The sequence below is a fragment of the Poecilia reticulata genome, chromosome 1, assembly GCF_904066995.2.
Source record: "Poecilia reticulata chromosome 1, P_reticulata-male-v2, whole genome shotgun sequence".
Classification (NCBI taxonomy): Eukaryota; Metazoa; Chordata; class Actinopteri; order Cyprinodontiformes; family Poeciliidae; genus Poecilia; species Poecilia reticulata.
Window position 1 is genome coordinate 8,308,853 of NC_088830.1, and position 18,811 is coordinate 8,327,663.

Genomic DNA, 18,811 nt, shown 5'->3' on the forward strand with positions numbered 1-18,811 from the left:
TGCATTTTAATTTAGCCTGCTCTATGATTACAACAGCCATTAGTGTGTGTGTGTGTGTGTGTGTTAGTGTGTGTGTGTGTGTGTGTGTGTGTGTGTGTGTGTGTGTGTGTGTGTGTGTGTGTGTGTGTGTGTGTGTGTGTGTGCGTGTGTGTGTGTGTGTGTGTTTTAAAAATAATTTTCAATTGTAAGCAAGCAAAATAAAAAAATATTTTAAAAAGCATAATCTTTTACTGTTTAAAATACATTATAACAAAAGCTAAAAATATTTGGGTCTACAATATTCTAAAGACATATCACAATACGAAAGTTTTGCAGCTCCAAGCTTCCACTCGGAATGACCTTTTTTTATGTATGTATATAGACACTTCCTCAAAATCTCCTTCTGCAATATGGCAAGATCGTTGACGTGCCAAATGAATGTGCAGCGCACTTTGCGACTCGTGCGATGAAGTGACGTAGTTGCAAAGGGTCGATATCCATAGAAACCAGTAGGGGGCGGTAGACAGCACATCATGCTTTACTTCCTCAAACAAAGAATGAGCTAACGTCCAATCAAACAAGACCTCAGTTTTGAATGTGAGCTGATACCGAAAAAACTACAACACCGATACCAGTTTTTCGGGTCAGGTTTGCAATTTGGGACTTCGCCCCCTGTTTTGGCTCATCATCCGTTTTCAAGCCCCAGCCATCTTTTTTCGACAGTTGTTTCATGGGAACCCAGGAGGGAGAGAGAAGTAAGGCTACCACGACTTTCTGGCTGAAAGCTAGCGACACGTAACGCTTGCGGCTAAAGTTTGGTTTCTGGATGGCTAATATTGTCGCTTCTTACAGCTGGACAGACGTTCATTGTAGATATATATTTATTACAGTGATAACAGGTCGCCGTTTAGCCTTATCCCATAAAGTTCCTGTTGGCAACCATTAGCAACGTTAGCTTGCTACTTTTCAGTTTACTTAACCGGCAAAGTTTGAGGAAAACAGCGTTAGAGAAGTCACCAATGTTGCAGGCAGATGTGTTTTCTCACAATAAATGCTGGTTTCTTTTAGAACAAAACATGTCAATTAAACTTTTAGCCTGAAACAGTAGTTAGTGTGGCGAAATTAGAGTAAAGAAGCAAGCCAGTGTGGTTGTGCAGTTAACTGTGTTAGACCGATTTATTAAGGATAGTTTAAGGAGCTGATGAATGAGGAAGAAACTTGGCGAATGAGAGGATTGGCAACAGGAAGTGAACAGGAAGCTACATGGAAGGTCTGTCGGAGAGAATGTAGGTCCTACAGATTTTTAACAATATAATTTCAGTGAGGGAGTCTAGGAAATTATAAAGAAACGTACTGCTGATCCTCATGAGGTTGCGAGTTGGAGTAACTAAGAAAAGATCCAGTCATACCACCAAGATGTGAGGAAATAGTTACTGAATCTAGTTATAGAAGAGACTTATTTATTTTTGACTTTATTTGTGGCGATTAGTGAGATGCTGTTTAGTTTAATTCAAAGTAAGATGACAACAAATGTTATGTCTGGAAGCGCTGATGAAGTATGCAAAACGGTGTAGTTTGCAAAAGTATCCATACACATTGACGTTTTCCCCAAATTTTGTAATTTTATAGTCAGGATTTTGGATAATAAACCAAGTTGCACTTCGATATATTTGGGAAGTAGAGGGAAAAATGATACATGGTAGGATACTTGGTAGGATCAGCTTTTGTCATAACGCTGAGATGTTCAAAGCTTTGGAAAGATTTTATGCTCTAACACCGATTTAAAGCTGCAGTGTCTAATATTTCTAAAACATTTGCTTTCTACATATTTGCTAAAACTATCACTATGCGGTGACGGTATGGAATGAGACAGAGAATGTGTAAGAGAGAAAAAAAAATAGTGCTCCCCCCAGAAATGCACTGCTCTGGACAAAAACAACCAATGGGAGTCTGGAGGAGGGTCTTGGCGCCGTCAATCATGCTAGTGTTTTTGTTTCTTTGAATGCTCAGGCTAGTTAGCATGGCCACCAATAACAGCGAGTAAGTTGTTTTCCTGTAACGGTAAGTTGTTTCTCCACCATTAACAGTTCGAGCAGAGCATACATGAGCTGATTGACGACGTGAGGCATTTCTGTGATGCAGTGGAGGGGCACGATTTTTTTATTTATTTTTTATTCAGAGATTATCTAATGCCATGCTGTCACAACTTATTGATAGTTTTAATAAATATGTAAAAGAACATTTTTTAAATAAAAGTTATGTACTTTCTTCCTCCCCTCTCAGCTGTGGTTCTTGGTCCTTCACAGAACAGCTAGATTTACACAAAGAGTAAAATAAATGCTAACGGCCTCCGCTTTTAACTATTTATTTATGCGCTACACACATTATTGAAATATTTATACTACCATGAATGCACTTCAAATAATCCCTAGTATGTGTTTCCAGTTATATCCATATTGTATACTGATATTACTGAACAGCCAGTTTATCTTATTGAGTAAAACAAAATAAAAATTGGTATTAAAAAACAGTAGACATAAATAATCAAGAAAAAGTATTTTCTAAAAACCAAAGGGTAAAATCTTTTACAACTGAGTCCACGGATCTGAAGCTCGGTGGGAAAAGAGTTCCTGGGGCTGTTGGTGTGAAATCTCAGTCAGCTTCTGTTTTCGGCGCCAGTCACAAGATTAAAGAACCTGCAGGGGCCAAATAGATCCAAATGTTCTGAAATATTCAGTGTCTATAAAAAGATTTCGCCCTCTTTGGATGTTTTACCCTTTTACTGCTTTTACAAATCAGTCATAATTTACAAAAGACAGCTTCTTTTTTTACGAAAAAAAATTACACAAAAAGTGAAAACTGATTCCTACAAAGTAATGACAGTTAAATAAAAGTATGTAGCATAAAATAAGTGACTGCATAAATATTCACCCCCTTCAAGTCAGCATTTAGTAGATGAACTTTTGGTTGAGCGGGTTGAAACTTAGCCATACCTGGTGATGAATATGACCAAAACAGAAGTCGCAAAGAGCATATTACAGGAGCAATCATGTGCAGAAGTTTGGAGAAATGTTGATCAGTGTGAAGCTAAGGTGGTTTGAGATAATGGAAAAGTTGGAAGAATGTGGAGCTGAGTGAGGGAGAGAAAGAAGGAAAACCACGGAAAAGGTTCATAGATTGGATAAAATGGAACTGAACTGAATAGAAAAGAAGTGATGTTCCCGATGTTAAAACTAAGCTTTGCCTGTCATCTATTATTGAACCAAAGTAATCCTCTGTCTGAGAGTTGCATAAAAGGGTTATGTAAACCTTGAAATCCAGACAAAAAAAAACGCGTTGTGCTTAAACAGGATTGCTGTTTTGGACTTGGTTGTCGTTCGGCGAGACATTCTGATCTTCTTTTCTACCAGCAAACCCTCCTGACTCATTATTTCCCCTTTTTCTCTGCAGACTGGGTTGATGTGGCAAACAATCTGCTCAGCAGGTGTAACATAAACCTGAAGTTGAGCACACTGTCGGAGTGCGGTCCGGATGTTTTCGTCACTTTGTACAAGACTATCCTTGGGGAGACGGTTCCAGGTAAAATCAAAGTCCTGGGCAGATGAAATATTTCTGGAGTCGCTCCGATGATCTGGTGTTCATCGGTGGCCACGTTTTCTCGAGACTGAGTTGTTAAGATGGTTGATCCGGATTGTTACTGGCAAGAAAGGTTATAGAATAATATTTCCTGAAGCGGATGCCCGTTAACTCTTGCCTTAAGCAACATGTTTATGTTATAAACATTTTGCTGTCTAAAATGCACAAACATAACATTCAATTAACAAACACTTGATCATTTGTTACAAAGGACGCATTTGCAGCTAAAAAATACTTTCCATAATGTAAGAAGCTCACACCTTTCTGCTTGGCTTATTAACATCTACTGTATACAGTGAAGTTTTGATCTGTTTACTTTTCTGAATGATTAATAATTGGATAGCAAAAGGTGCTTAGGAGATTGTCTTTTTTTACAGAATATTAACCGGGTAAAGCTAAAAATGCCACTTGAGTTCTGGGTAGAACATATTTACAGACAAAAGTTTTTTTCTTCCTAAATTCAAAATGTATGTATTTTTTGTACAGTTTTGCCTTAATTACTCCTCTGAATATGTTGAGCTTTCAGAAGCCTTTTATTGATTCTGCACACTCCAGTTAATGAATAATCAATTACTATATGTGAGTAATCAATTCATCACTATTAAGCCGATTAATCGTTTCAGCCGTACTGTAAACATCGGTTGAGGAAAGAGATCAAGTGAAAAGTCCAAAGTGATGATTTCAAATTAAATGCACAGATCTCCTGGTCGCTGGTTTTGAGTTATGCCGATTTATTTATTTTTTTCTTCTTCTATGTTTGCATTTTAGATTATATTGCCTCAGCGAACAGTCAAGAGGACGATGTCCACAACGTTCAGTCTGTGATCGACTCTCTGTCTCTGGATTACCTTCAGATCAGCCTCTCACACATCACAGGTACAGAAACGAAACGACACACACTCCATATTTCTAGATTTGTTTCATGTCTCTTCAACATGGCTGGGTTATTTACTTAATCGGTGCATTAAATCACTTACAGCAGTGGTTGACACAGTGGGGGTTACGAAATGATTTTCAGAATAACACGGATGTGACCCTTTAGATGTACGGAGAGCCAAAAAAGACAAAATTAAATAAATGGATGCATCGTGAAGTAAAGACATGTACCTTTAAATGTCTCATTGAACAATGTAATACACTTGTTAAATTATTAAATTAAATGTATAATATTTGTAATTTAAAAAAAAATGTAATTATAAGAATTATTTCTCTTGGTTTATTTGTGTCTAACTAAAATGAAGTTATTCTATTTATCGTCTCTGTCGATGTTATTTTGGCGATCACGGGATGGAAAGTTTAAGTCCTGACTTATGGGAACGTCTAACGGCTCTAACTCACTGAGTTTCTGTCTGCAGGAGAAAATGTTGTCAGCGGAGACAAAGAGTCGATCAAGAACCTCCTGGAAATCTTTGACGGCCTCCTGGAATACCTCAACGAGGAGCTGAACGAGGAGACGCAGAACGGTGGCACGCGTATGTTTGTCTTTTCTCATCAGATTTATTAATGATCTGCAGGCTTACCCTTTTAATGAAATCATTTTTGTTGACGATTCTGTCTTCTAATGTAATTTTGAGGATTTAAATCAGTATTGTCGTTTGGTTTTAAACTCGTTTGCATTTTGCTTTTCTCATTTTTTCTTCTGTTCGATCTCTAAGTAATCCGTCCTGTTCTCGTCTCCAGATGAACCTAATGAGGATGAAGCTGATGAGAGCAAGAAGCCGGCCAACCTGGAGACGCAGCAGGAGAGGAGATCAGTTTCACCCAGTGTAGAGTAAGAGCTTCTCCAATGAAACCAAAGCTGCAACTAACGATTAATTTAATAATCAATTTATCTATTGATTATTCTGACGCTCGAGTAATCAGATTTAAAAAATGGCCCAGTCTACAGATTTTTCAGTTAACCACTTAAGTCTTTTTTAATACAATATTAGAAATACATTAAAAGATACAAATAATCAAATTCCTTTTTAAAATCTAAAATTGACATTTTACTGTCTAAACTCCTTTAGTAAATCTCAATAAGCTAAAGCTAAAACTATCACACTGTCTGTGTATCCAGTGAATGATTAATCAACTGCTAAATTTGTTGATGATTATGTCAGTAATCGATTAATCTGATTAATTGTTTCAGTCCTAAAGGAAACTGTTTTTTCTCACCTTAGATAATTATGTCTCATTATTATGAGGCCAGTTTTGGCTCTGGAGGCTAATTTAAACTCCCTCCAGGCCACAAATTGATTAAATTAAAAATTTATTTATTGTGATTTTGTTTGTTTTACCTGCTCAACAATAAATAATTTTTTTTATAAAAATCTGTATGTCATTAAAGATCCAAAACATTGAAGGGGCTTCAGATGTTGCCTTACTAAAATAAAAAATGTAAAAAAAAATTTGAATCACTAATTGTTTTCTGTTTTTCTAGAAAAAAATCTCAGACTCTTTACTTGTGGTCAGGGGCTGAAAACATTTTTTTTTTGAAGGGTCACAAATGGCCCTCGAGCCACAGTTTGAACACCCCTATTATAAGGAAAGTTATAACATCATTAAAGTTTTACATGTTGACTTGATTGTTCAGATTTTGGTTGAATTTGTAGGAAAGGATGTTTCTAATTAGTTTCCTCTGAGCCTCTGGCTGACCGTGGGGTTTGCAGCTCATGACTCGGAGCGCCGCTCTGCTGTTGACACAACTAGCCGCCTGCAGCAGAGTCAATACTGAAGCCACTCAATGGGAAAATGTTCACACACTCACATCTTGTTCACGTTGAAGAATAAATTATTTTAAAACGCATCTAATGCTAAACTTCTTCTTTTTTTTATTTCAAGTTTTGTAACTGTGTTATGAAACTTTCTTCATGACTGACTCTGGTTATATTATATTGGTCAGCCTTGGTGCAGCTTTTTCAAATAAAGTTTTCTTTGTGATGTGATTAGCTAGAAAAACAACCAGACCTGTTTTCCAACACGAGGTTTTAACTTCTTGATAAAACCTAATGAGTCAATTCTATATTACAAAGCAGCTGCATGTTTTTTTTATGAAACCGTTCTGACTGATTTATGCTCAGGGAAGCTGAGATAATAGATGGTTTTAGTTTGGAGAAAAAAAAAATGGTAACACAATGTCTCATTTGCAGAAACTCGGAGGAAACTGGATCGGCTAGTGAGCTTAAAGGATCGGATCAGACGCTTACGGCCAAACAACAAGGTCAGTCCATGCTAACTGGGATTAAAAAATAAAAATTCTTTCTTTGCATTTTTAGCCATGTTTGAATTGTTACAGTATTTAACATGCAGTTTTTTTTTTTTTTTACCAAAGCAAATGTAAAAAATAACAGAGAAATTGATGTTTTTGTGTCTGCATGGCAGAACCGGCCGTCCCTCCTCTGACATCAGGCGCCGTCGACGTTGAGGGAGCGCCACACCAGGACCAGATGTTCTCCGCCATCCCTTTGCAGCCGCCCAGCCAGCGGGACACGCCCCACGCTCCCGGCCACCCCCTCAGAGCCGCTTCCCTCAGTCAGGGATCCACCGAGGAGACCAATCCTGACATAACACGGGTTGAGGTAGAATGTGATTGCAGTAAATATGCGGCGACATTTAGGCTACTGCTTCAAAAACGATGGGGGGCTCATTCCGTTTTCCCACAATCTCACTTCCTGTTTCTGCAACGCAGCACATTAGAGGAAGGATGTGAAAATGCTGACGCAACCTAAACGATTCGTAGAAAGAAGTTGGTTTAAAACCAACTTTTACTTTCATTAAAACCTTTATAGAAGTTTGGTATTACTCTTAAAAATTGCTTTTTTTTACTTGTTTATCTTCTTATTCAATAAGTTTGTGTTTTTAGCCGGTTTTTTTACCAGTATTTTTAAGTTGTTTTGCCACAGAAGAGAGGAAATGCCTCACTTTCGCCGTAAAAGGGTTGAGTCCTGTAACACATCTGACCTTTTTTACTGCGGATGTTTGTTTGCAAAGCTTAACAGAAAGCCTGATTCTACAACAGGGCAAATAAATACAAGCCAAAGAGTCTGCAAAAACTTCAGTCTGAAGCGCTTTCATTCTTCGACTCATCAAATCTGATGCGTTCGTTGTTTGTTTGTTTTTTTTTCTGAAATTGCTGTGAAGAAAAGGAAACCTTAAAAATGCATTCAGCAATAAACTGTCACTTTTTTGTTTTGTTTGTAATCTGAACCTGAATTTCTGTTTCTCTGTCACAGGTCTCTAAAGTGACAACAGAGACTCTGACCAACGGGATCATGTCCCCGGTGGATTGCCTGTCTTCGGGTGAGCAGAAACACCCAGACTGTTTTGGAGAACGAAAAAGTCAGGTTGTGTTTGCCCGTGATCACTTCCTGGTTCAATCTCCAGGTGGAAGCGACGACTCTGCCTCCAGTGGGCGGCGGATTGCGGCAGAGATGGAGGGAGAGACACTGGAGGTAGAAAATGAGGTTTAAATCTCTGCTCAAGATTTCTCCTCCCGCGCCCCTCCCAAAAAATGATCGTTGTATTAAACCAAATCACACCAAATTCTGCCGTTTCATAGCCGACCAACGGGGGTCCGAGGAGGGTGTTGTTCCGCACCCAGCCCAATGTGCTTTTTCTCAACCTGCGGGACGAGGTGTCGGCCATCACGCCTTCGCCGCCAGACACCGATGAGGACGGGGAAGTTCTGAGTTGTATCCAAAGATTTAAGGACCGAGGAACAAGTCTCAGAACAAGCACAGACATCAGGTGAGAATTTTGCTGTAGGGGACAAAAAAACCTATCACATTAATTACAGGGTTTCTGTAGTGTTGGATTGACCTTCAAAAATCCAAAGTCTTACCATTGATTTTTGGTGCAAATATCTTAGCACACATGAAATACGACAAAATTAACTTGCAAGTAACTTTTCAGTAAGATATTGGAGCTTGTTTTAAGCCAATAATTCCTTAATTTTGGTGAAAAACTACTGGTTCCACAGGCAGATTATTTCACTTATAACATTGTTAGCCTAATAGCTAACATGGGAAAAATGTCTTGTTTTAAGTGAAATAATCTGCCAGTGGAATGTTAATCAACATTATGAATTATTGATTTAAAACAACCTCGTATATCTTGCTGAAAATGTACTTATAAGTTACTTTCTTTTAATTCAAGTGTAATATTTTCTCAAGAATCTAGATTTTTTTTAAAAAATTCGGTCAGACTTTGTATAGATTCACTCTCCAAATATCATCAATCATTTCTCCATCCGCTCTACCATAAATTCATCTATCCATCCGTTTGTTTGCATGTTTCTTTTTTTTAAATTAAAATATCTCAAAGAATTTGTTGCGAATCAGAATCTGGGAAACTGTGGACTGTTGAACACGAAAAACATGCGGAAACCGTGTAAATAAACCCAACATTGCCGTCCGTCTCGTCTCTTGAAATAAGCAGGACGGTACCGGAGAGTTCAGAAGAGTCTCTGGCTTATCGAAGAAAAAGGAACAAGGAGGCGGAAGAGGAGCTGCATCACATATCTGAGAACCTCTCTCATCGCCTGGAGGAGCTGGATCTGGTGTGTGCTCACGTCATCTACGCTTGAATTTGATTTGGATCAGTAGAACAACCAGCAGTTGCTGCGTTATCACTGTTCTGTGTTGGCTCTATTAACGCTGGAGCTGCATTCTCTGTTTTTTGTAGAGAACCGTAAAGAACACCAGCATAAACAGTGCGAAATGTATCTAAATATGTCTCCAGCTTTATTCAAGGCCAGATAAGGAAATTAGAGAAACAAGAGATTAAAAAGTACTGCTATCCCAGTAATGAGCTTGTTTCTTTTAGAAGTTATGAGAGAAAATTTGAGATACAAAGATAAAGCGACTCATACATTTTTTAAGTCTGAAACAATAATAGTGACTTCTGTAGATGATGTCATTCATCAGGTGTCATTGATAAGTAGAGCAGAGGGTCATCAGCGTAGCGGAGGACAGTGGTGAGGACTGACTGTTCTGATTTATAAAACTGAGTTTCATATTTCAATTTACTTTCATTGAAATATTTAGTTGTTTTGAAAACTTTTATTTATGTTTCAATCAACCCCATATTTTATTTTAGGTCAAATTAGATATTTTAAATTATAGCAGCCCTTTTTTTTTAAAATTAAAATTGAAAAGAATTTTAAAAAATTCTAATTTTTAGTCAAATTAGATGTTTTCAGAATGTCATTTTTTTGTTTATTTTTTTATTAAAATTGTATTATCTCTTATTTATACTGTATATAAAGTCTATGCACCTTTCCACCCGTCACTCCGTTGTAAGAAAACATCCCTGTTTGCCATCATTTTTTAAAGTGTGGCTCCTTGAACAGAAATGATGGCCCATAGCACATAACAAGAAAACAAAGCAGGACCAAGTGACAAACCCTGAGGAACACCAGAATTAACTCTAATGGAAAAACTACAATCTTTAAGAAACATGTGAAATAAAAATGACATGAAATCAAACAAATGTATGGTTTCAGGAATAGTATGTTGTTGTTTTTTTTTTTTTTAAATGTATGTAACTGTGACGTGCTTCAATTCAAACAATAAACTGTGTAGATGCTGAAACGAGTCCTGGGAGAAAGCGACGGGTCCCACAGCAGCAGCGGCGGCGTCAAGAGGACCCGTCGGAAGCACACAGGTTACAGTTTCACCTACAAGACAATCGTTTTTATCAGCCTTTAGAACGACCTCGTATGTACAGCCGTGCACTGAACTGGGACGTTTCTTCCAGAAAAATCTGATCCTGACAAGCGGAAGGCCTCCACCTCTCCTCGTCCGGAATGTCGCTCCTCACACGGCCAGCTGGAGGAGGCCATGGCGGAGGCGCTGAGCCTGGATGACGGAAAACAAACGAACCTGCAAGTTCCTCATCATTCGAAACGAGGCGAGTCGCACCACAGGCCGTCTCAGAGGAAGGTGTGTTTCTGTTCAAGTAAAGACACAAGAATTACTTCACACGAAGCAATGCGTTATTTTCTTTTTAATCAATTCCTGTGTCGATAAAACCAAACCTTTTCAGCATCTGGAAAGTGAAGCTTACGAAGAGGAGCTGAGAAGGTGTGAAGAGAGGGAACGAACTGAAATCCAAATGGCACGCAGAGGAGCTCAGAAGGCTGTAAGTCCGAATTAGAAAAGCATACGGTTTCACTATTTTTTGTAATTTTCATCTATAATGTTTAAAGTAAAGAGCTTTTGAGAAATATGAAGAGGAAATAGTCTTAGAAGTGAGAGTTCTTCATTTTCTTTGCTATTTAGCTGTTTCTTCAATCATAATAAACCTGCTATCAAATATTTAAGAGGGAAAGTGTTTTCAAAATTTTCCAGTATTAATAATACTACCTGAACTACAATGGTTGCCATGGGTTACCCAGGTAGATATTGATGAGAAAACATAATTACAGTAATGTTTGTCTGGACAAGAAGAGGGTTATTGATGCGTCGTTTGTCTCTGTGTGTAGGAGCGAGAGTACAGAGAGGCCATTCTGAGAGACGTTTCTCCATCACCCAAACCATCTCCTGGCAAAACAAAGACTCAACAAAAAGCACAAACAGCAGCACAGAGACGCTTCGAGGTGCCCAGGAAAACTTCATCTTGTAAGTCACAACCCGTCACCTCTGACCTCATGTTAGCGTCAGGGTGGTGTTTTGGAAAATGCCCAGCTCTGAAATGTTTATTTCTACATCTGTGTGCATCAGCGGGTGTCCCACAAGGCTCTGGTCTAGGTCCAATTATTTCTAGGAGTGACTTAGTGTGTGGACAGCGTGATGCTTTAATACATTTCTATGCTAATTAATGATTCAAGGCCTACAAAAGGGTGTTTATTCCACAAGTTTAACGTAGATGTTATAAAGCAGAGACTTCTCTTCCCGTCTCCCTCCCCCCAGTGAGAATAAAGGAGAACGAGTTGCTCCCTTTGCTGCGGGAGGAGCTGCCTCACCTTCTTGTCTCTCCTCACGCTTTGGGTCGAATGTGGGAGCAGCAGATGCAGCAGGTGGACGGGCTGCACGCCGTGTCGTCCTCACGCGATCCACATCATCACAAACTCTGCAAGCAGGTCAGAACGACTCCAACAAGTGAGATTTTTTTAGCTCAAATATATGGGAGTCTTGAACACCCCGACATTAGTAGCAATTTAAGCATGTTATTACTGCACAGGACAACTGGGCACGGGCTAATTCCTGGGTTGAAAACATGATAATAACCAAGGTTCCTAAGCAGTTCCCAAGAAAACATTCCAGATCGTGTCTTTCTGTTTTCTGTTCCTTTTAAAGTAAACAGTTGCAGCCAATGCTTTAAATTTTGATCAATCAGAGGAAGGAAAAAAACAAGGAAGTAAAAGAGGGAAAACCTAAAGAAAGAGTTTCACAAGGAAGGAAGTCACACAAAGATTGAGAACAGGAAGGACGAGTCATGACAAAAAGGAAGGGAAGAAAAAGGGATGATGAGGAAGAAAAGAAGGGAGGGTGGAGCAGGACACAAGGAATGAAGAAAGGATAAAGGGAAGGAAAAGAGATAAAGGACACATTTAAACTGTAAATGGGAAATACAAATGTAAGCCTGTTGCAATAAGCAATTAAACAATTGAATGATAAATATAAAATAAGATCGATCATCTTCCTTCTGATTATTCATATTTTTTGAAGGACATTTAATTTATGGTTTCTGGTGTGTGTTTTTATTTATGTTTTATTCATCGTTTCTGGTCGCCATTTTTTTATTTTGGATGTTTAAAATATCTTCCAGTTCCAGTGTTGGGTGATTTTTATTTATTTATTTTTACAAAATCACAGTTAATTGGTCTTTATCAGAGAGCAAACTGACATTTTTATTCCATTATCAATATGTTCCTTGAAAATGGTCACAAAACGTCAATATTATCGCAACAATTACTGGCTCAATTTTTTGCTAAGAGAACTTTATTGTGACAGGCTGAGTCAAATCCATACGTTTCCAGGAACCCAGAACAATTTAAAGAGTTTCTGATAGACAGAGTGACAGACAGACAGACAAAGTGACCGTCTCCCTCTGACTGCTGCTGGTTTCTACCAGCTGTGTAAACCTTGTTATCTGGGTTTATTCCAGAGCACAAAATGATGAATACAATCCCTCAGATTTGCGTTGGGCATGAACTCCTCCTTGTCTTTCAGCTGGAGGAAGCTCAGAGGAAACACGACCTGCTGGTGGATCTGGTGAACAGAGACCAGGACCACAACAGGCGGCTGGTGAGCATCACTGGAGCAAACATGTCCAAAACGCCCAACCAAGGAGTTCTGGCTTCCCCCTCCGTTGTCGACATGCAGGGAATCCTTTAACCTCCTTAACCTCCTTTTCTTCCAGAGGGAGTTTAAGGAGCGGATCCAGAAGCAGAAGTCGGTGCAGAGCAAACTGCGGGAGCAGCGGCAGCAGATCGCCCGGGCCAAGAAGTACCACAACGACTACCATGTGCAGCACCGCGCCCGCCTGATGAGGGCGCGCACCAAGGAGGAGAAGGTGGGCCTTTAGCGTTTATTATTCATCCTGATCCATTTTTCAACATGATCGTTTGGATTTATTGTTGTCATAATAAATTCCAAATAATTCCAAGTGTGTGTGTGTATGTGTGTGTGTACGTAGATGTTTCGGCAGCTGTTCGAGGAAGGTCTGGAGCTACAGAAACTCCGGCTGAGGGAGCAGAGAGCTTATGCCAAGGAGCAGCAGCTGGAGCACCAGAGACGACAGCAGGACCAGTTCGAGTCCTTGGAGAACTACTACAAGGATCAGGTACGACAAACACACCAGGTGACCCGCCAGCAAATAAAATTACTGATAATTTTCATGCATTTTGTCTTTTTCAGTTTTCATTACTCGCTGAGAAACTCGCACATGAGCGGGAGGAGATCCAGGTTCGGAAAAAAGCTCAAGAAAAGGTAAACTCATTAGGAAGTAAAAACTATACCGTATTTTCTGCACTATAAGGCGCACCTAAAAACCTTCAATTTCCTCAAAAGCCGACAGTGCACCTTATAATCCGGTGCGCCTTATATATGGACCAATATTGAGCCACAACAGGTCTAGCAACTACGGTAAGCAGCCGCCGACTTCATCTTCGCCCGTAGAAGAAGAAGCGCGCCGTGCATGCTGGGATAGTTGTCAAAACGCTGGTTTGTTAATAAAGTTTGACTGACCTATCTACCTACTGACCTGATAATCAGGTCGTCTGCAGGTCATTTAGCACCACGTTCTCCACAAACATGCTGTGCGCGAACGGAGAAGGGTGACCATCATCCAGCCACGCCCCGGCCCAGTCGCGGAAGGCTCTCCTCGCCGACCGGAGTCGGACTGTTTTGTTGACAATCTTTATGTCAACAAAGTGGCTTTAGATATTCATCCGGGTGCTTCGACTACGGTTACCAAGGGACCAGCCGTTATACATTTAAGGCCGGGGGGCGGGGGAAGAGAGACAGAGACTGCGGCGGCAGCGTGTCGGTTCTTCTGTGTTACCCAGAAAGCAGTTGGGCACAATATCGCAATACCAACACCGTGAGTGAAACAATGACTGGGGCAGACTACTATATAAAATACTGGGGGACCACTTCTTTATTATTACACATCCACATTTGTAGAGTACGGAACAAATTATGTCCCGTTCAATACGGGACGGGGGGTGGCAACCGTAACTGTAGCGTCTATTCTATGCGCCTGATAATGCGGAAAATACGGTATATATATATATATATATATATATATATATATATATATAAGCATTTCTTTGAAATTAATATATTGCAGAACTGCAGGTTCCATACTGTATTTAAAACCTGACTGCTACAGAAATATCTGCATATCTGTATTTAAGTCTGCCAAGAAAACAACAACTCAGAAGTCTGAAAATGTAATTCTGTAGACACTCCCAAATTGTAAGCACTTTCACCTGACGTCCAGCAGTGTGTCACTTCCCGATCAGTCCAACTTATTTAAAGTTGTAAATAAATCAGGAAACCCGATGAATCCTTCAGGTTTCATCGGAAAGCAGGGAAAGATACTTTCCCTGCTTTCATCTTTCCTCCTGTGTTTTTCCAGGCTCTGCTGAAAATGAAGCGAGAGCTGCGCTCCCGGATGGAGCGCGAAATAAGAGACCTGCAGAAAATCATCATCCAGAACGACGAGGATGACCACTTCCAGAACCTGGAGGTCCAGAGGCTGCGCAACCAGGTCCAGATGGCCTCCTTCCAGTACAACACCAGCTATCTCCACTGAGCGGGACAAAAAAAACGAAGCCGGCTCAGGTCCAAATTGGCATTTGCATTGAAGGAAAGAGCCGTGTCCGATTTCTGCTATTCGCAACTTAACGGTACAAGAATCTAATGCACAAACCGTCTCAGGCATCTTTATTATTTTTTTTAGATTTGCACAGAAAAGAACGTGACCGTTGTGAGAGCGTAATGTGAGTTTTGTTGTTGAGGAATTTTACACACACTGACAAAATGTAGCTCTAACTCATGTAGCTAACTGTTCCTCTCACCTCTGCTGCTACACCTGAACTTCAGACACTTTGGACCAAGTCCTCCTCCTCTGGTTTAACAACGTGTTGAATGATAACGTTTTACCTTCCCCACTGCGGTCGTCGTGTGCTTTTATTGTAAAATAGTGACTTGTTCCTCCTGTTGCCAAATAAGGACCACAGACACAGAGTTGATAATATTGTCACACTGATGAGTCTTAAGGTTTTCTTCCTTTTACATGAAATGTCTTCCTTTTAATACTTTAACCATGCAAGTGGATTATTTATTTAATGTTTGATTTTTAATTAACCTGGACTGATGTCTTAATCGCCAGGGGCAACGATAATCGGTCTGTTTGTGACTTCACTTTAACCTCTGCTTGATTGTGACTCTTTTCTACTTTTAACCAAATCCTGAAACGTGATGAATCAATGATTGTGCCAGCTGAACACCACATGGAGTGTTTTTGTAATCCTGGAGCAAACATGTGTCCCCCACCCTAACATCCATTAAATGTGTGGAATCACTGGTGGAAAAATGTGTCAAAATTATTTACAAAAGGTGAAAATTTTGCTTCATAGATGGTAAGTGCCAAAGAGCAAAAATCCCCGCCGCACCTGCATGGGGCAGTACAGCGCCGACGATGAGGGAACAGCAGGAGAGAAAATACACCCCTTTATTAAATACATTATATAAATGTGAATAACTTTGCCAAATTTGCAAATCAATAGAAATGTAAATATTTAATTTCTACATTTCTCCGGGTCAGTAATTTAAACTGGCCCTGACTTCTGATTGGTCCAACCGCAGAGCGTTTCATCTGTAAACGTGTTAGCTCATAACGTTGCTTCTGGCGACTGGCTTATGAATATAGCTGCAAGCTAAAAGTACGTAAATTAAGTAAATATTACAGAGAATGACATTTGACAGAAAAAAACAACTGTTGTATATTTTATTTGAATGCTCAAACATACAAATGTTTAACTTTTTTTATTATTATTATTGTGGCCGCTCTATAAAGAGTTCCTGTAAATGGCGTCTCAAGATGTGCCTTTCTAAAAACAGCCATCTAGAATTTAGTTTTACTTCTGAAGCCCACTGCAGACTTTGCAAAGCTACGACTGCTAGATACAGTCTTCGTTACGAGTTAACAGTAGGAGGGGGAAAAAACGGACCAGGCTTGATACAAAAAAATAAAATAAGCTCCCAGTCTTCCTCTGTAACTATACTGAACAATGCTAGCGCTACAGTCTGCTTCCTCAATCAGCTGGTTGGCGTCCGTCCATTGGTGAAGTCTTTGTCGTCCTCGTCACAGAAGTTATCCGGCAGGTTGGTCCACTCGAATCTGTTCTTGCAGTAGCTGCACCTCTGGTCGACCACGACCTTCAGTCCGTAAACACGTTTTATGACCATACAGTTGCGGCCGCACCGCCGGCAGCACCTGAAGAGCTCCAGCAAGGACCACTCGTCGACCACGAACTCAGACGAGCTGAGGGGTTTCAGAAAACACACACGGGTGTGAGTAAATAAATTCTAAGAAGAAGGTCGCTGAAAGCGTTCAGTCTGGAGCAGCAAACCTTCCCAGATCCACCAGGTAGTGTCCATCACCCACACTCAGCGAGGTGGTAAATTCCTCATCGTCTTCAGCTGTACATGAACATATTTGTAATGATTACAACTTCCCTGCATACATCGATGTCATTACTTCACTGGAAAAAAAAAAAAAAAAAAAATTTAAAGTTAACTCACCATTATTTTCTGACTCATCTTGACAAGACGCAGCTTCCGCTTTCTGCTCCTTGACATAATAGAAGTTTTAAGAAAATCAAAAAACTGATTTTGGAAATAAAGCAAAATTTAAATACGTCTTTTGGACCGATTCAATGTAAAAGAAAAAAAGAAAATAGCCATTATACCGAATATACTTCATTCAATAAACTGGAGATATTTGAATGCGACCTTTAAAGTTGAAAAATTATTTTAAAAAAGTCTGTGTAAAAAAAAACAAAATCAAAAAACATTTGGTAACACTATTTGAAAGGGTGTTTGTAAGACTGACATGACACTGTAATAAATATGATATAACACCTGTTATGAATATGAAGGAGTTTTTATGACTGACGTGTGTCATTCAGTAAATAATGACACTTGTAATGCAAAGTTGGCACTTTTAAATGTCTTTCAATGCAACTGTTAGAGCAACTCATCGCATTTAAAGTGTCATTATTTACCAAATAACACAACAGTCATAGACATTCATAAAGATGTTCATGACAGCTAAGTTACGTCATATTTATGACCGTATCATGTCAGTCTTATGCACACCCTGTTAAATAAAGTGTTACCACGCAGGGTAAATCAGAATATATTAAAATCTGTCCACATGAGATAAACTCGCTGGTGACAGATACAAGGAACAGATAGTTAAATTATGGGATGCATAAACATAAACTTAACAGAATATCGCTCTGCATGTATAGGCGGGTTGAGACAACAGATTGATGTTTCAGAGGCAATGATCAGATTTACCTGTTCATGTTTTGAGAACCGATCAGAAGACGACGCACTGATGTCCTGCATGGCCTCGTTTGAAGAACTCATCATGGATTCTTCTCCAAAACTCCCTGGAAAACAAACAAACAAAAAAGAAGAAATGAGTCAGTCTAATACTGCTAGCTTTCTTAAATTTGGCATGATTAGTGAATTAATTACTAACCAGTACTGCTCTCCCACCAAGACTAAGTTGAAGAAGTCATTTATGCTTTGGCCTGAGGATAAACGTGAGGTAAGAGACTTAAACACCTTAAGCACACTGACTGAGTGGGGTTGGTGTGTTAAAATGAAATAGAAACGTCATAAAGCCGCGTCTCTAGCTGGCGCACGTGTCGACAATAACAACAAAGATGGCGGGGTTTCTGACGCCCGCTCCTGTGTTGCTCCGCATACAGCGAAACTACAGCCTCATAAAACATTTCTTTTTAAAGTTTTGTTTACCTGAAAAGTTACAACTCGGCAATGAAACAGAGTCCCCTCAGTTATTAGCTACCGGAAGATAAAATACAGCAGAAGCTAGGTTGTTGTTCCTCACTTCCGGCTCCATGGAGTAAAGGGTTACTTCACTTTTTTTCTACTGTTTTAAAGAATACTCTGTGCTTGGCTATGGCTTCTTTGTTCTTAACTTACTGATTTTTTTATACCATTACGTTGCAAACTGTTTACTTACCTCCTCTCTCCTATGTTATCAAAATAGTAATATTTTTGTGCGCTTGTTTGAGGCTTATTATAAATGACAAATGTCAAAACAAAAGCAGGAGCAATTCCGCCATCTGCTGAACGCAGAGTGAACTGAAACATGACATTCAAAAGGGGGTGGAAATTATTCTATATCTTTCAGAATAAGCTGTTATTAAATAGTTACAAAAATTGGGAACCATTGAATTTTCTCTTTTCGACCTTTTTTTTAACAGGGAAAATGAAATTGAAAATCCCAACAAGTAAAAATTTAACTTAACATTTTTTGCTAGCTAGCTCAAGATGACATTTCAAATTCCAACATCTAAACGTAAATGAAATGCATTTTAAATAACAGCAACAGACTGTATGAAATTTGTAAATTAATAAAATTTTTGTTTCCTATGAAATATAATCACCCAGCTGTGCTACATACATAAGAAAAAGGATTATTTTGAGTCAAATTAAAGGTTAGC

The 18,811-nt window shown here is 39.3% G+C and overlaps 2 protein-coding genes across 10 annotated transcripts; one reads left to right on the forward strand and one right to left on the reverse strand.

The window, feature by feature from the left end:
• Positions 1-483: 483 nt before the first annotated feature.
• On the forward strand, positions 484-15,642 carry LOC103472330 (centrosomal protein of 95 kDa). Of its 5 annotated transcripts, none has more exons than XM_081604699.1 (21): positions 857-1,265; positions 3,430-3,558; positions 4,384-4,491; positions 4,971-5,087; positions 5,296-5,386; positions 6,747-6,812; positions 6,977-7,175; positions 7,830-7,896; positions 7,981-8,048; positions 8,156-8,343; positions 9,031-9,154; positions 10,179-10,260; positions 10,354-10,538; positions 10,642-10,737; positions 11,081-11,216; positions 11,508-11,677; positions 12,771-12,845; positions 12,961-13,113; positions 13,237-13,383; positions 13,458-13,529; positions 14,683-15,642. In XM_081604699.1, the coding sequence occupies exons 1-21, from the start codon at positions 1,181-1,183 to the stop codon at positions 14,857-14,859; spliced, it is 2,535 nt and encodes an 844-aa protein (XP_081460825.1). In that variant the 5' UTR covers positions 857-1,180; the 3' UTR covers positions 14,860-15,642. The 5 variants fall into 5 exon arrangements, with proteins under 5 accessions (XP_081460813.1, XP_081460811.1, XP_081460825.1 ...); XM_081604693.1 differs by having other exon boundaries at positions 862-1,265; positions 6,747-6,817; positions 6,979-7,175; XM_081604698.1 differs by having other exon boundaries at positions 871-1,265; positions 6,747-6,817; positions 6,979-7,175; positions 9,034-9,154.
• A 461-nt stretch (positions 15,643-16,103) lies between these two features.
• LOC145550892 (uncharacterized) lies at positions 16,104-18,420 on the reverse strand. Of its 5 annotated transcripts, XM_081604749.1 has the most exons (6): positions 18,099-18,405; positions 17,821-17,872; positions 17,634-17,728; positions 16,854-16,902; positions 16,682-16,751; positions 16,104-16,593 (listed from the first exon to the last, which is right to left on the reverse strand). In XM_081604749.1, the coding sequence occupies exons 3-6, from the start codon at positions 17,706-17,708 to the stop codon at positions 16,368-16,370; spliced, it is 420 nt and encodes a 139-aa protein (XP_081460875.1). In that variant the 5' UTR covers positions 17,709-17,728; positions 17,821-17,872; positions 18,099-18,405; the 3' UTR covers positions 16,104-16,367. The 5 variants fall into 5 exon arrangements, with proteins under 5 accessions (XP_081460875.1, XP_081460888.1, XP_081460878.1 ...); XM_081604762.1 differs by lacking the exon at positions 17,821-17,872 and having other exon boundaries at positions 16,854-16,896; positions 18,099-18,420; XM_081604752.1 differs by lacking the exon at positions 17,821-17,872 and having other exon boundaries at positions 18,099-18,408.
• Positions 18,421-18,811: the final 391 nt, after the last annotated feature.